This window comes from Pteropus medius, unplaced genomic scaffold, assembly GCF_902729225.1.
Source record: "Pteropus medius unplaced genomic scaffold, Ma_sr-lr_union100, whole genome shotgun sequence".
Lineage (NCBI taxonomy): Eukaryota > Metazoa > Chordata > Mammalia > Chiroptera > Pteropodidae > Pteropus > Pteropus medius.
In genome coordinates, this window is record NW_024353787.1 from 2,538,078 (window position 1) to 2,554,740 (window position 16,663).

Below are 16,663 nucleotides of genomic sequence, written 5' to 3' on the forward strand. Positions count from 1 at the left end.
ACCAAACCATGCTTGATCTGCCCTTCCTGGCTAAACAATGCAGCTAGCTGGAAGAACTGGAGGAATCCGCCTTGACAGCCCAGCAGCTCGTCACCTTGGGATGCTAGCCCCTAGGAGAGCATGGCCCAGACAGAGGCACTAGGCACATCGAGGGGGAAGAATCCATTCAGGGCAGAGGAGAAACACAGGAGACCATGGTGGGATTTAACAAAAACTGTTTATTGCTGTGATTTCTGATGGAAGCTGTTAACAAACCTGACAGCCAAGGGCCAGGTGTGTATCTAGATCAGCTAGATTCAAGTGCCTGTCTCCTTGATCCATAGAAACCTGCTGTTCAGGGACCCTGCCCAGTCAAAGACAGGCTTTCTGGCAAACTGGCTAAATCCCAACAAGGAGAAATGATGCTACTACAGATCATTTCCACCTCTCCAATCCCATGTCCTAGATAATAAAGCAAAATGCCACAAGTACCCCTTCAAAATAACTTGCCCTGGTCCCTCATGTTTGAGTTGCTGGGAGTGCCCAAGGCTCTGTAGCAAGCCACAAGCCCAGCACCAGGGAGGCACCAGTCCCTTACTCACTGTTCCAGTGACCTCCCCCAGAGAGCCCAGGGCCAGTGGTGCACTTCACCCATGCTGCAGGAAGACTGAGGCAGGGAGCCAAATACAAAGAAGCTCAGGATTTCCAACACGAGTTGTAGTTGGTCCTGTTGGACATAGCAGAGCCCCAGCAGCTATGGCTCTCACGGACTCTTCTGGAAGACCCGGTGCAGGCTCTGGGCAAGGACGTCTGTCTCCTCGTAACCCTCACAGCTTTGCTGCCAGCTCTCTGGCACCTGTTCCATTCCATAGTAGGCACCAGCAATGGCCCCTGCCATGGTGGCAATGGTGTCTGTGTCCCCACCAAGTGAGATGGAATATATGAGAGTCCTTTGGAGGTTATTGAAGGTGGACGGAATCTCAGGATCGGGCTCCATGCACCGCAGGAAGCAGTAGATGGCAGTGGGCACAGATTCAAAGGCAGCAATGCCATTCCCTGTGGGGAGGCCAGATTATGGGAACTTGACCCCACCCCTGCATGTCTCCAGGCTTCCTGCCACTTGCCACAAGTCAACACTCTCAGCCTCGAGTTGGGCGGTGATTAAGATCACAGGCTCTAGAGGCTGGACTACTTGGGTTCAAATTATGGCTCTCACACCTACTGGCTGGGTGACTGGAAAAATTCCCTTACTATATAAACAAATAGCAGTTGTCAACATTAGCTGTAAGAGCTGGTGGCCAGCTACCATTTCTGGGGACATTTATCAGTAAGGCTGAAGGTGCTGTGGCCCTAGGGCAAGGTGGCGCTACACTCGCTCACGACCTGCTAAGGACCCTACAGGGCTCACTCTGCTGTCACAGCAGCTCCGGGCAGGTGCGTCTCCATGCTCCCCTCCCATCCCTGAGCCCAAGCCTGATTCTGAAGGATGACAGATGTTGGGGGACTACCCACCTAGCTCGGATACCACTTCCTCTCTGGTCACCGAGTCCTGCTCTAGAAGCTCTCCAATCTTTTTCAGTCGGCTGGAGTACGGATGCTCTTCCATGCCCAGCCTGTGGGTCAGAGGTGAGATTTCAGGGAGATCAGAGCCAGCAGGGAGGAGATGCCGGGCAGGGGGAGGTTTATGTGGAGGGGTGAGGCAGGCACGCAACTAGGCTAACACCCAGGCCTACGAGACAAGTGGGAGAAGGCTGAGTGTGAGCCACCTGTTTTGTTCTCTGGGACCCTGAGAGCCTGTGGCACAGCCAAGGCAAAGGGGCTATTCCTGCCCCTGCCTAGGGTCTGCAATTAAAGGTCTTAGCTTGTGGCAATGCCAGAGGACCCCACACTACACACACACACAACACACATACACACTCACAAACACAACTCTACCCCAATACTCACTCCCTGGCATCCAAGATGGACTGGGCATCACTCTCCAGCTCTTCCATGTGGCCCAGGAGTTGTTCGAGGAAGTGCTCGCTGGATGACTCTCCCTGCAAAGCTAGGTGCACAGCCAGGGCCTGCAGGATGGCTCCGTTGTAACCCAGGGAGGAGGCGTGAGTCAGCTGGGCCGAGAGCCGGGCAAACTAGGGCAAAGGCAGTGGGGGCTAAGACCTGCTGTTGCAGAACCCAGAGAAGAGAAGACAAGGGGAGGGAGGGGATAGCCCAGAAACCAGCCTGCCCCGACTACCTTCTGCACATCCTGGATGCTGCTGTAGGCTAGGGAGATGCCAGCCACCCGCATGGCACCCCCATTGCCATAGGAACCTTTGCCGTTAAACTGGGCTCGGGCAGGCTCATAGACATCACGGCACTTGGGGCTCAGGAGCTTCTTGAAGACAGTGATTACTCCAGCACCATAACCCCTGTCAGGCTCTTTCTGGTACTCCTGAGCAAATCTAGGGGAGAGAAGGAAGACAGGATGGGGATTTCAAAGACGCCTGTCAGGTTGGGAGAGAAGAAACGTAGCTGGTTTGGGAAAAGAGGAAGCCCTGGAGACCTATGAAGCCTACACTAGCGATGCTATCATTTCTAGCTTGGGAAGCTGCAGTGGACCTCAAGATAGTGTCCTGCTGTGGACGGGGGTCCCGGCATGCATGGCCATCACTGCTCTGGTCAAGGGGTGCAAAAACTCTGCCACCTGGTTTGTCTCATCCCAGGACCATCCCCCCTCACCTGTGAGCCATGTCCACCTCGTCGAAGGCCTCCTTGGACAGCAGGGACTGCACCAGGGCCCTGGCCATGGCCGTGTCATCTGTGTAGTACAATGCTTCTGCAGCGACAGGGTGGGAGGAGGGGGGGGGAAGGAGAGCTGCAGGGCTCCAAGGTGGCAGCTTTGCCCTCCTGCTCATTCCTTTTATTTACCACTTTCAGAATGCCTTAAGTCAGCCTCTCACTCCCATCCAGTTTCCTGGGCTCCAGGTCTTCAATTTTCAGCAATTCTTTGTTCTGAGTCAGTGACCATGTCCTGATGATATCCGAAGGAAAGCCTTCCACCTACTTCTGGCTGCCATCACTGTAGTTCTAGTCATCACATGACCTGCTTTGGGCCTCTCAAACCTCCTGCACGTTCCCTACCCTCCAACCTGGCCTATATGTGCAACCAGGAAATTCTTCCTAAGACGAGACTATCACTTTCCTTATCTCACTCTCCGGTTCATGATGGCTGTCTGTTGCCTTCAGGATGAAGTCCAAATTCACTGCCTTAGCATTCAAAGCCCTTCCTTCCTCACTCACCTTATATCCCACTGCTCTCCTACGTAGCCCCAGGACCAGTCTTGGGTCCTGAGTCAAGCTGGGGCTGTTCCCCTCCCTCCCCTGGCCCTGTCCGCTCCCTTCCTCTGGGTGCCTGAGAGTACTGCTCTGGCACTTCCAACACAGCCCCACTGGTTATATGGTGACTTCTCAGATGGGCTATAAATAGGCTAGGGCCAGGGACTTGGTTTTATTTGAAGGAAGAGCCAGTTACAGAGAACGAAACACAATCCCTAGTGAGCCCCCTTTCTCATTCCTCACATTGACTATGTGGCCCCCTCTCCACGTATCCCAAGCCCCAAACCCACTTTCTTCAGCTTCTTCACTCTGAGGAGGCCCCCATCACCTTCACTAGCCAGAGGCTAACAGGCACCTTATCTACAGCTGTACTCTCCAGTCTCCCCTAGAGGGAGTGAGTTTCTCCTCTGGCCTATCCCAGCCCATGCCCGGGGAACTTGTTCTTACTTTGTCTCCTCTCCTGTACCCTCAATCTCTGTGGTGAAGCAGCACCCATTCTCCCTTTGTTTGGTCCCTGTACCCTGCTTTTCTTCCTTTCTCAGTCCATGTGATTAGGGCATGGAGTTAAAGCCACCTCTAGCCTAATCAGATAGCACGCCCCACTCCTTTGTTCAGGGATGGACAGATGATCTAAGCCAGGCCAGTGAGACTCAATTTGGGACTTTTGTGTCACCTACTGCAAAGATAAACTCTTCCTCTGCTGGAGCTGCTGGGGGTTCCCCATGGGAAAGATCTGCCAGAGTGAGTGAAGGCCACTGAGAAGAACGCAGATCTGAACAAGGACAGGAACTGGGTCTTGAGGATGCAGCTGCAGCCCCTGGACTCAGCCCTGCTTGAAGTCAGACCTACCTCTTTTTTGCTCAGGCCATTTAGAGTTGGATCCTAAAACAACTCTCAACCTAAAATATGTTTTTCCCTCATCTTAACAGCAAATCAAAATGAAATTAAAAACCGTCCATCTTGTCACCTCATCCATAGCTCATCTCTTTCCTTTCCTTCATATCAAACCATACTCTACTTCCACATTTTCCACTTCCTCCTAAACCCACTGAAATCTAACTTCCAGGCTTCAACCTTTTTACTGAAAATGCTTTTTTAAATCCAGACTTTCCTTTACTTAACCTCTCTGTAGCACACCAGTAACCTGTGTCTTCATCTTGAAATTTCCTTAGGTTTTGTTGATACCCATGCCACCTGCTTCTCCTCCTATCCAACTGTTTTCTTCTCTAGCTCCTTTTCTTCCTCCAGGGCCCCTGAGTAGGGGCCCTTTTCCTTACTATTCTGCATGCTCTTCAAAGAGAATCATCCTCTGCTTGACCTCAGACGTGGTACTAGGCTGAGATCTGGGTGAGGAGTTGACTTGCACAAGAGGAGGGAGAAGCAGAGGGGAGAGAGATTTATTTACAAGGCAAGGGACGGCACAGGCCTGGGCTAAAGGAAGCACGATGTGAGGAACCGAAGAACAGAAAGAAGGCCACGAGTGGTGTAAGATGAAACTGGAGACGCATGCGACGCCCGGCCAGGTAGGACACGTTAAGGAATTTGGCTCTATCCTAAGGGTAAGGGAAAATCACTGTAGAGTTTCATGCGGGGGAGGCACGATTAGATCTATTTTCTGGGAAGAGTACTCCCTGCTGTGCAGAGAATGGAGTGGTGGTGCACCCATTCGAGAGAACTGGGTAAGAGGTAAAATTGGTAGGGTGTATATGTTGAACTAGGCGCAATTTAGGAGAATGACGCCCACGTTTCTGGCTTGAACGGCTGAGAGAATGGTGTTCCCCAACTTGGGGAACGTTCAGGGCGAGACATGTGAATGACGGAGCTCGAATTTAGCCAGGCCGAGGCCGTGGTGCACGCGGGCCATCCAGATCTGGCCCCTGCCGCCCTAGGCAGCCTCATCTCCGAAAACGCACCTATCCCGACCGCTAACCCGGGCGCCCCGAGTCCCTAGCTGGCGCTCGGCCCCTCCCACCTGTCTGCGCGCTCCCGGGCGAGCCGGGGTCCGGCTCCAGGCTCTGGACGTGACGCAGGACTGACGTCAGGTTGACGGTGTTGTGCGCCTCGTAGAAGGAGCCCACGCAGTCCCCGAGAAGCGCGCCTGCCAGGCAGCCTCGGAAGCGAGAGAGGGAGCGGGCCGCCCCAGCCCCTCCGCAGCCTGCCGCCGTCATCGCTACCGTCGCCGCCGCCATCCGCGCGGACCCGTCGCCACTTCCGGTGCGGCGGGCGCGCTCCCCTTGGCGCCGCTTTCCCCCATAGTGCCCCAGCCCCACAGCGCCGCCCCGCGGCCCGGAGCCCCAGCGTCGCTCCCTGCCCACAGCGCCGCCCAGCGGCCTGGAGGCGCAGCTCCACGTGCGTGGGCCACGGCTGGTCTCGCAACGCTGGTTGGATTCCGCCAGGTCTCTGCTTTTAGCCCTCATTCTCCCAACCGGTAAACGGTGTCACCACGAAAGGGACCCTGAGGGGACCATCGGACTATGACTGCCTTGCCCGTCAGGCCACTGGCCCCTGGGGCCTGCCTTTATGAAACCTCGCTCTGTTCCCCAGCACTCCCACCCTCCAGTGGCAGCCCCTGCACTTGGCCCCAACTCGGGCCTGGGCTCACAACCCCAGACTCTTACACTGTGATCCTAACCGCCTCTGGGTCTCCCCTATGTATCAAGAGGCCAAAAAAGGGTCCAGCTGGGCAGGGCTGGTCATGCCACTAGAGCCCAGTGCTGGCCTGGCCCACGGAGGGTCTCCCTGAGGAGGGAGAAGGAATTTGGAACCATAGCTTCAGGTTCATGGATTTCAAATATGGAGCTTCGGGGATGATGGTGCCGATCTTTGCTCCTCCATGTGCAGGATGGCCAAGAACTCTCTCTCTCTCTGCTGTCTACACGCAGCAGTATCAGAGAACCATCTGGACAGAGAACCCCATAATTTATTAGATTCATTTTCTCCACCCCACTTCCTCTTCCATTTCCCACCTAACCTTCCCTCCCCATCTCAGTTTCCAAGGCTAGGCTAGCTCCAGCTGGCAGCTTTTGAGCGGACTCAGGGTGCGGTTTGTGGTGCGGGTGAAAGTGTCCACCTCAGGTACAAACTTCTCAGCAGGCACAGTCAGCTTCCGACGGGTGTCCATGCACTTTGTGTCCAAAAGCATCGAGTTGGCCTTGCAGGCGATGTCAGCCTGCAGCCGGGCCAGGTGCTTGTACAGCGCATCCAGAGCATCCCTGGGGAGGAGGCATTAACAATCCACCACCCCTGCATGAGGGGGACTGCAAGGCCAGGACTGAATTCACTGGTCTTCAGTCAGGAAGACAGCAGGGCAGCCAGCAGGCAGCAAGAGGCCCAACAGATGGGAGGTGTCTCCCTCCCCCTCTTGCCCACTCCCCAAACCTACTGTGCTTGCGCCAGCTTCTGCTTCAGGGCAGCGATGATTGCCTCTAACTGGTGAACCTCATCAGTGAGGCCATACTGTGCCTGGAGGCAGAGGGGAGGGTTGGGAGTCCCAAGTCAGTCATACTATCCTTTAGCCTAGCAGTCCCTAATCTTTTGGCGCCAGGGACCAGCGCTCCTATGAGAATCTGAGCCTGATGATCTGAGGTGGAGCTGAGGCAGTGATGCTAGCACTGGGGAGTGGCTGCAAATACAGATGAAACTTCACTCGCTTGCCCGCTGCTCATCTCCCGCTGTGCGGAACAGTACCTAACAGGCCACGGACCGGTACTGGTCTATGGCCTGGAGGCTGGGGACCCCTGCTTTAGCCCATGGGCCTAGGTGCTGCCCTATGCCAGGACCCATTCTCCTCCAGGAATATGTGCTGGGGAGAGAGTGATCCTGAGGAGACCTTAGCAAGGGGCCAGTGCCCCACTGGGGTGACCTCGCACCTGGTCCCGGCAGAGTTCTACATTGGGCCGGTAGGTTCTGGACTCTAGCCGGGTATGGCATAGCTTCAGGTTCAGGAACTTTCTGCGCAAATCATCCTCCAGGTGCTGGATATCTTTCTGCAGCTCGGTGATCTCCTCCAAGGTCTGCAGGAGACAGAGTGACTGGTCTCCAGTGGCTGAACCCACCGCTGTGCACCCAGGGCTTCCTAGCAGGATAGCAGGCTCCTCATCCCACAGCAGGAAGTCCAAGCCCCAGGAGACTAAATGGAGAAGGCTCACATTCTTCTCTTGCCACTTGAGCTCACTGTACACTTTCTCCATCTCCCGCAGCCGCTTTCTGAAGGCAAATTCTGTTGCAACCCTCTGGGCTTCAAGTTCGTTGTTGGTCTGAAGGACAAGAAGTAGGTAGAGCAAGAGAGGGTATAAGCTCATGGCCATCTGAGGATGTTGCTCAAGCAAGGGGATGAGATGCCACACAATAAACAGAGAACAAAAATATAAGGGCTTAAGTATACACGTGGGCCATCCATTAGCTGTGGAGGAGTGGGCTTGGGCTAGGGGTCAGTCACCTCAGCAATAGTGAGGGCGATGGCCTCCCTCAGCTCTACGGCTTCTTTCATCTCAGCCTCTGCCCGGTTCTTGCTGAACTGACTAAAGTCATCCCACTGCTGAAGTGTGGAGGAGCTGCAGGTGGCAGGAAATACTGGGGTCATAATAGTAAGGTCTATGCAGGTGTAGGGGGAAGAGAGACTGATTGGAACACTTCTCACCCATCAGGGACACGTGTGGGATTAATCTTCAGCGAGATGTTTGGGGACTTGAGGTTGAGAGAGAGGCAGCCTCTGTCAATGTCCAGTGTCTCCATTTTGCCACGATGGTCAGAGTTGAGCTGCTGTCGGACTTCCTGCAGGAGGCTGGCAAAGGAACAAACTCTATCAGGATCCATCCCTCCAAGGCCCCAGGACATACCCATCACTATACTGCAAGGACACTGAGGCATTGCCACGGTCCAGCCATGACAAAATCCAGGGGGCCCCGAAGGTGGGCAAGGCATTGGCGCGGGAGACAGTCGACTACACAACTCAGAGGTGGTGTGACACTGTTCCGTTTTATTGTGATTTGAGTGCAACTTTTATACTTTTTATTTTGGCATTTGATTATACTTTGTGGTTAAGGTAGCAGGGAGTTAAATTTCTGTGGTTAGGCGAAGCAGAAAATCTTATAGAGTATATTATTATTAATATTCATGATTAACTAGTACATTTTGCTCTCAATCATTAGAACAGAACTACCTGATGGAACAATCTAAACTTTTAATTATTATATCTATTACGTAAGATACAGTTTGATTTAAGTAAAGGTGATAGATAGAGGTATTCATAACAGCAAGCATTGGCTTGTGGGCAGACATTGTTCTTTCTGCCTGAGGAAATCTTTTAAATGCTATTTCATTTATGCTATATCTAAAGTTCAAGCTGAACCTTTCTCATAGCTGTTCAAAAGTTTCCTTGGTGCAGTATTGAGGGAAATATTTATAAAAATCAGTTTTACAAAGCTGCTTTCATAATCTAAGTTTCTGTTCCTTTGTTTTTTAAGCACCAAGGAGGTCCTGACCTAGCCAGCCTTTCTATGAAACTTAAACTACTATAAGGCACATGAATTCCATCTTTATTCACTATACGTATACTATCTTTATTATAAGCTCCTGTATAAGGCAAAGGAAGATCAGGTAATCTTTTCATATTATTAGCCCCCCTAAGTGGATACCAGAGTTTTCCATTTATCCACTAGGCCACAAAAAGAGGCCCTTCCATAGTAGGCACAGGCTTATGAGTAAATTTCTTATCCTTTACTAATTTTTCTACTAACTGCATGGGAACAGGAGTATAAACTGGTTCTAGTAATTCAGCTTGTTATAATTTATTCATGACATCTTTAAGAGGCTCGTCAAAAGGAATTTCTCTTAATAATTGTTCAAATAAAGGGTTTACGCATTCTGGACACGTCAGGGTGACTAGACCTGATTCCATACGCAGGGAATTTACTATGTTTTCCTCAGAGCCAATTTTGAGGAAATCCATTTGTACAGCGTTTACACTTACTAGAATTTGTGCTACCCAAATTCCCCCATTAATAAGATCGTTTCTAAGAAACCAATTATCCCTAAACACATGCCACGTCCTCGTTCTTGATGATGCATTCCTTGAAGCCTCTGTCCCCATCTCCGGACCTTGTCACGCAGCACGGTAGAAAGAGGACACGGCAAGGCATGGGGAGGCTGGAGTGACAATGGAGCTGCCACTGCAGCTGAGACAAAGACCACCATAGCTGGATGAGCTCCTCACAAAATTGTCACCCATGTGCTTGCACAAATTGACACCCATGTGCTTGCACAAATTGACAGGAGCACACGTATTGGCTACACTCACAAAGACTCACACATCCACACTCACAATAAAGTACTCAGTTGGGGAGGTGGTAAATGGGCTTCATCTCTCATGCTTCCAATCAACTGACCATGGCTGCCTAGAGCAGGGTCATGAGAAGTATTCTGAAACCATGTCTAGGTGGTGGGAAAAGTGCTAGTTGGTGGTTTTTGCCATGAGCACAGCAGGGGCCGAAGGCAGCCTGAGTGCCAGCTGTTCGTCAGCCACAGTACATATGTTCCACATTTAAGACATACAGCCTTAAAGTGCAGATGAACGTGTAAATGACATCTCTCTCCCTTACCAGAGCTTCTCAAAGGACTGGCCGATCTTCCGTTGCAAGGCCTTCTTGGTGGCATCAATAACTTCCACCTCTTTGTGCAGCTCTTCCTCCACAGGGTCCTTCACCACATCAATGTCACGCCTACTGTCCCGCAGGGTCAGACACTCTATTGCCACATCCAGAGGCAGGTTCTTGGCCTGCAGGTTTTGCTCTGCTGACTCTTTCATCTAGAAAAGAGAGGGCACAGGAGGCTGGTGGGCCACCTACTGGGAAGCAGCTCTCATCATCACTTTTAGCAGAGAGGCCAGTGAGTGACTCAGATGGACATGCCACCAAATATCCCCATCAAGGGTTTCCCGATCTCAAAGTGGGGAGGGAGGGGAGATCTCCTTGCAGCAGGGGTTCCTGGCACCCTGCCCTAGTTCCCTGCCTGTGTCAGGGCATCGATCTCAGCATCTAAATCCGTTAGACACTTGTCCAGCATCTCCTTCCATCGGTTGACAGTATCAACCCTTTCTTCCAGTCGAGTCCTATTGTCATGTTCATCCCAAATGGTCTGGAAGAGACAGAGCCAGATAAAGACGGCGTTGATGGTTGGGGGATATCCCTTGGCCCACCCACCTAGGCTCCCGCTCCCAACCTGGTTATTGGTCTCATTGCGGAGAACCCGGGCCTCCTGGCGGATCTGGTGTGATGCATCTCGCTGCCGCTCAGCGTTGGTGGACAACAGGTAGCTGTTAGTGTGCCAGTCTGGCAACCGGAAGCGTTGACTGGGCTTGACGCTCAGTGTGGCCATGGTGCAGGGGACCCTAGGCCTGTCCCAAGACGCCCACCTCTACTGGAGAGGGAAAACAAGGCTGCAGAGACTGTCGGGAGATCTCCTAGATAGAAAGCCCCCTCCAAAGGACCTGCTCCTGTCCCATTTTGTTGCAAGCCACTTCTTGCTTTATTCAACTCATCTATCCACAGACACAAACTCTTAGACTCTTTAGGTCCTGGAGCAGGGTAGTAATGTGTGTAATGTGTAATCAATGTGTGTGTGTAATGTGTTTGCTTAAATGCTTCTTATACAGAGGCGGGTGGGGGCTGGCAGGAAAAATAGCACTTAATCTAGTTTCCACCCCAACTTCCAGCAACCAAGTCTTGTGGAGCTTTCTTTACTTTCTTCCCCCCAACCCACTCCCAGCTTTGGCCAAGACCCGTGAGGGTTCTAAGAGAAAGACTCCTGGCCTCCATCCAGAGAGGACAAGCTAGTTTTGCAGTGTATACAGGTTGGTACAGGGAAATTTGAAGGGAGGCGCTGGCCCGGGTCCCCATCTGGTGGTCATACTCCCGCTTTCTGCACATGTGAGGAAGGAGGAGGAGCTGGTGTGCGAAGGGCCCCAGTTGGAGGAGCTGGGGGTCGCTCTATTTCTCAGCCGAACCTCAGCCCTCCCCTCCCCAGGATAATCGTCTCTTAATTAATATCTCCGCGCTGACACAGAGAAAGGAGGAGGAGGAGGGACAAAGGAAGGGAGCTCGGCCCCGGGTGTGAGCCCCCCAGCGCCCGCCCCCCTCGGCTTCTCACCTCCTTCTCAGCTCAGACTTCCGCCTGGGCTCGCCAGCTCCTCTGTTAAGCGCCCTGGTTGCTAGGCACCGGCCGGTCCGCTCGCGGGTAACCCCCGTCCCCGTGTTTAGCTTGGCAACCGCGGAGCGGGGGCGGCTGGGCGGAGAGGCCTTTGGGGTCGGAAAGAGGCGGCTGCTGGGCTGCAGCTGCAGTGGGGAGCGCGAGGAGAAGGGCGGCAGGATATCGCGTTCACTTCATTTATAAGTTAAACAATTTTATTTTGATAAAAGTTATACATCGATATGGTAAAACATACTTACAGTGCATAGAAAAAGTAATATCCCGCTCAGGGGGCATTCCTCAGCAGATATCCTTTCAGAAATGTAAATATATTTGACATTATTTACACGCATTCATTTGGTCCTGTGGTATTTTCCAACAATTTCACCCACCTGCTTGATGGCATAGAAGAAATGATCGTTTTTGGAGAAGGTACATCCGTGGGAGAGGAACTGGTACTAGAAGCAATGCTCAAAATTCAACCATTTCTTTAAAAAAGGCAAAAAAATTCGACCGTGCTAGTACTGTTCTAGGCCTTGGGAAATGTTAATATTTATTGTTCATAACTAGGAGGTAAGCATTATCTCCATTTTCACAGGTATCTAAAGAGATTGGCACTGCTAAAAGGCAGGGATGGAAACTCAGGTGTGTCTGATCCCCAGGTCGGTCCTCTCTGCTCTATTACAGCTCCACACTGTCTCTAGTGGTGGTGCCGGAATTCGAAAGGAAGGCAGGGATGCTGTTTCCAACACGTCGGCCTAGTCTTCTTATGAGGCCTGTGCAGGAGGACCTCATGAGGTGGGTGCTATTATGATGTTCCTCTCACAGGCGGGGAAACTGAGGCATGGAGAAGTAAGGAAGGTGCCCAGGGTCACATAACTAAGTGGGAGAGCTCGGATCCGGACGCAGGCAGCCTGCCTCAGAGGCCGAGTTTGGGTTTGATGGATGAGGGAAAGAGGAATCCATGAAGAGGCCTCAGTTTTAAAACCTCAGTGATTGGTGGGTTGGTGTTACCCTTCCACGAGGGAAGGGAGGCAAAGAACCAAGGGCATGGCTGGCCAGGGGAAGATGAGCTTGGCTTTTGACAACTTTGAGGTGCTTGTGGTGGATCCAGGTGATGTCCAAGCAGGCAGTTAGAGATGCGAGTTGAGCTCTGCAGAAAGATTGAGGCTAGAACATTTCCCAAACTTCCTTGACCACAAAATACTTTTTTCTGAACTGTAATATATGGCTCATAAACCACACATGGGTAGGGAATTTGTGATGTACCTCTTTTACTAGGATTAAAGAAGGAAAAAAAAAAGTCTTGGACAAATTAATTGCTAGAAGAAATGATTGATTTTTGGCTTATATGATTTGAAACATTTTATAACAGATAGAAGTAAACAAATATGGCAGAATGGTGGGGACTTTGGCATACATCTCTGGCTATGATGGTGGCCTTGGTGTTCATGACTCATTAAGCTTCCCACACATCCGGATCAAGAAAAACAGTGATAAGAATGAGTGATGCCGTGCTCTATTATTTTGTACTAGAAACACCAAGAAACTACTCTATAATTTTGATGTCCAGGAGTTTAGATCACATGTAATGTGCAGACATGCTGCTGAAGGATTTCAGATTTTGGCAAATACCTGGCAATGCTTCAGTGCACTCACCAGCAAGGTATTTTTTTTAATGCAGTGGATTATGATGAAAGCCCTGAGGCCTTTCAAATGCTCCAGCTGATGTCAGTTCCAAGTTTCCTCCACTTTTCTGCTAAAAGGAAATTTAGATCAGATGACATTTATCATTTGGAGGGGGACTTATAGCTGAGTAAACGGGTGATTGTACTGCTGAGACTGAGAGAAAGAAGGTCAACATAAGAATCAGACAGCCTACAAATTACCACGACCCCTTCAAGTTGGGGATATTTTTGGCTTTCGTTGGTGGACTTGTGTATTTATTGAAATGGAATAGGGAATTTACTTCTAACAAAACTTTGTGGGCAGTTTTCTCTCTGTGTTTTGTGATCATGACATCTGGTCAAATGTAGACTTCTATAGAAAGAACTCCATATGCTCAAAGGAATCCTCACACAGGACATTTCTGTTTGATGTATGTAGTAACCTGGGAATGGTGCTCTTAGATACAGCTGCCACTTCTCACATAGACATTATGAAGAGGAAGATGCTGTGCATGACTGGCGTGTGTCTCGTTGTAATATACTTCAGTTGGCTGCTCTCTCTCTTCAGATTTAAAAAATCCTGAGTATTCAGCATTCTCGTGCATTAAAAAGGATCATAGAGACAATGAAGCAAGAATTTTAAATGTGAAAAAAATGTGAAACAGAAGAATGTAAACTCATAACATTTTTAAAAGTGATTGAGATTTAGCCAGACATGACATGCCTTTGCAATAAGCCATTTTCTCTCAAAATCTGTGGTCTTATGGTATGTATCTTCTCTGTTCTTCTCAATTTCCTCCTCCTAGTCATAGTATTACCTAATTTAGCGAATTCCAATGATTAAAATCATCAGAGAGTACAAGTTTTATTAATTAGAACAATGTTTAGAAGTACTTTAAAATTTGGTTAGCTGATCTTATTCTATTATGAAAAAGTGTCTTGATAAGGTATTCCTACATCTAGCTACTGAAGATAACTGCTATGTTTTCTGGAGGTGTATATGTGCAGTGTATTTTGTGTGTTGTCCTCTGAAGCCTAAGTATCTCTTTTTTGATTGCACGTCCAATGCCTAGAGGCAAACATAGTTCTTCTTAGTGCTCTCCATCTCCCATCTTTCCTACTGAAATACGCCACTATGCTTCTTGATAATCTAACTTAATACTGGATTATAATTTCTCCATAATTGTTAACTATCTTATACCTGGATTGATTTCAGGTAAGTTAGCTTTATTTTTCTTTTAAGTGGCTAATCTCTAACAAAGTAGTAGTTCCTATTTTGGTGTCGATTTGAGGTGGTTTGCTACTTAATTTAAATCTAAGGGAAAAACAGATATAAAGATCATTCAGAAGATTAATGAAATTTTACTCACTCTTTTCTATTTAGGAGCATGTTAAAATATCGTTATTTCCAATATGCAAAAATGCAAAACTGAACATCTTAAAAGCTGTTCTATTTTAGCTTTCCTTCCCTCTTAAGTGGAAAAACAAAGTCCAAATTTGAAGATTTTTTTCCCCCCCTTTCTCTTCTTTTTGTCATATGTAGGTAATCTAAGTTCAAAACATCTTACTAAAATGCTTGGCAAATGACAGCAAAGATTTCAGTTGTGGTTTACTATTAAACCAAATTTTGGCCTTCTCTCTGGAAATTGCTGTCTTAGGAATCTGAGAACTACGATTGTGAAAATGTTTTCCAAGCAACAAATATTTAGTGTCACATTAGAAGACTCCTGCTTTAAATTGGGACTGGCTTTGGCTATTTACAGTCAAGTAACCCTCCTCCAAGGTATACTGGAAGATCTTGAGGTTTTATGTAAGAGGTGTTTGCCATGGGAGTTGGGTGTAATTTCCCCAGAGTAAATTACTTTTTTAAAACATGTAGTGGGTGGGAACAGTTGACCTCTATGACTTTAATTTAGGTGTTTTTGTTTGTACATCACTCCAGAGCAAATCGTTCCACTCTGGCCTTTTCTCCGGGTCACTTTTCTGCTGGGCTTGCACTTGTCTCAGGCCAAATAAATTCACGTTGAGATCCTCAAGGTTGAGACTTAGGCTTGGCTAAGTAGTTTTGCATAGCACATTAATCAGAAAGAAATAACTGCTCCTTCAGCTACACAGCTGCAGATGTGTAGAAACCATTTTTCCCCCACATGATTTGCCCTTCTTATCTTCAAAGCCTACTTTTGCATAAGAAACATCTCAGTTAAAATGAATGGAAAGCCTTTGCTATATTCAAAGTAAAGTGTTATACTTTTGTGCATATTTTCAAATTAATATCTAAGGGGCCTTAATGTAGACAATAGTAATACTTTTTCATTAAAGGTTTAGATAACACCTCTTAATAAATTTCAAAAAATACTATGCAAAGAGATACCACAGATGGCAAACTTTTATAATCTAAAATGTTTATAAAAGTATAAAAATAAATTAGAAAAACTAAACTCACAAATATATATATGATGGTTAAACAACCTTAATTTTACATTTGTATAAAATATAAGTGAAAACTGTCTGAATGATGGTGGTGACTAAAATCCCATCTGGTGCAGCATCAAAACTATTCCTATGTTCGATTTTTGGTTTTAGCTTTTACAATATAATGTGCAGATTCCATTTAGCAGGATACATTATAGTAAAGAAGGAGCAATTTTGTAGATTTAGCAGTTTCAAGTACTTTTGACGGGGCTGTTTCTAAAATCACTCAGCGAAAGAGTCTATTCACATTTTGTTTCTGCTGAGAATCAGACATATTAGGCTTCATAATCCTGTCACTAAGGTGTCTGTTTTGTTTATAATTATAAATAAAATTTTAACCCAAGCATTATTCTTAAAGGAAAATATTGTAACAGAGGAAAGTGCTGCTTTATAAAGGCATTGCAGAAATCTTTACAGACTGCGGAAACTGTAGAAGTAACAACACAGGAAAACAATCATATTTCTCCTACAGATAAAACTAGAGATTTCAGGCCCCTTTACGATAAAAACATTTTATCAAATATTGGAAAAATGATTTGCATCCTTTCCTGGCATTGACAGATTGACCTAGTTTCCTAAAAGCATCTTCAAGTGCTTCTTTAGCATCAGTTACAAGATCCTTCAAGAACACAAACAGTACTGTTAGGGTGGTAGAGAGTTTGGGGACAGGTAGCTGGGAGAAGACTGGGATGGCGAATACATAATAGCATGAAGGGATTAGACTTAATTTTCTGATGTTCTAGAGAACATAAATAGGGTAAATGAAAATTATGAAGTAGTAAGTTTTTACTATTTAGGCCAGACTGTTTAGAAGTAGTGAGTTACCCCCAGGTAAGGAGCATGTCCTCAAAGGCCTTCCTGCATTGGTTGGAGGCCTTACCTTACATTAGGGTTCCTTTGAGCCAGTGATGGCAAAGGAAAAATGACTGTGCAGGCTGGGCTGTGGAGAGAGTTTGCCTCATCCAAAGGGGGAAACCACTACTGAGATTCCCCTGATGGCAGCCGTGAAGGAAGGAATACTGGGAATTGGCTGAATCTCCTCA

General features: G+C 48.4%; 2 protein-coding genes across 5 annotated transcripts; both read right to left on the reverse strand.

Moving 5' to 3' along the window:
• Positions 1-198: 198 nt before the first annotated feature.
• On the reverse strand, positions 199-5,514 carry ADPRS (ADP-ribosylserine hydrolase). Its single transcript, XM_039851036.1, has 6 exons — positions 5,270-5,514; positions 2,701-2,797; positions 2,216-2,423; positions 1,927-2,111; positions 1,492-1,592; positions 199-1,035 (listed from the first exon to the last, which is right to left on the reverse strand). The coding sequence occupies exons 1-6, from the start codon at positions 5,484-5,486 to the stop codon at positions 743-745; spliced, it is 1,101 nt and encodes a 366-aa protein (XP_039706970.1). The 5' UTR covers positions 5,487-5,514; the 3' UTR covers positions 199-742.
• A 683-nt stretch (positions 5,515-6,197) lies between these two features.
• TEKT2 (tektin 2) lies at positions 6,198-11,552 on the reverse strand. Of its 4 annotated transcripts, XM_039851035.1 has the most exons (10): positions 11,443-11,551; positions 10,516-10,713; positions 10,306-10,431; positions 9,897-10,102; positions 7,937-8,080; positions 7,736-7,850; positions 7,446-7,553; positions 7,167-7,310; positions 6,680-6,759; positions 6,200-6,509 (listed from the first exon to the last, which is right to left on the reverse strand). In XM_039851035.1, exons 2-10 carry the CDS (start codon positions 10,669-10,671, stop codon positions 6,296-6,298), a joined length of 1,293 nt encoding a protein of 430 aa, XP_039706969.1. In that variant the 5' UTR covers positions 10,672-10,713; positions 11,443-11,551; the 3' UTR covers positions 6,200-6,295. The 4 variants fall into 4 exon arrangements, with proteins under 4 accessions (XP_039706966.1, XP_039706968.1, XP_039706967.1 ...); XM_039851032.1 differs by having other exon boundaries at positions 6,198-6,509; positions 7,167-7,553; positions 11,443-11,552; XM_039851034.1 differs by having other exon boundaries at positions 6,198-6,509; positions 7,167-7,553; positions 10,516-10,710; positions 11,443-11,521.
• Positions 11,553-16,663: the final 5,111 nt, after the last annotated feature.

Excerpts from the sequence above, each read along its gene's own strand:
- ADPRS (XM_039851036.1), bottom strand. The coding sequence starts at position 5,486 with ATGGCGGCGGCGACGGTAGCGATGACGGCGGCAGGCTGCGGAGGGGCT. Across the intron at positions 2,798-5,269 it reads GCCCGGGAGCGCGCAGACAG|AAGCATTGTACTACACAGAT; the intron begins GTGGGAGGGGCC and ends CTGTCGCTGCAG. Across the intron at positions 2,424-2,700 it reads GAGGTGGACATGGCTCACAG|ATTTGCTCAGGAGTACCAGA; the intron begins GTGAGGGGGGAT and ends TCTCTCCCCTAG.
- TEKT2 (XM_039851032.1), bottom strand. The coding sequence starts at position 10,671 with ATGGCCACACTGAGCGTCAAGCCCAGTCAACGCTTCCGGTTGCCAGAC. Across the intron at positions 10,432-10,515 it reads GCAATGAGACCAATAACCAG|ACCATTTGGGATGAACATGA; the intron begins GTTGGGAGCGGG and ends TGTCTCTTCCAG. Across the intron at positions 6,760-7,166 it reads TAGAACTCTGCCGGGACCAG|GCACAGTATGGCCTCACTGA; the intron begins GTGCGAGGTCAC and ends CTCTGCCTCCAG.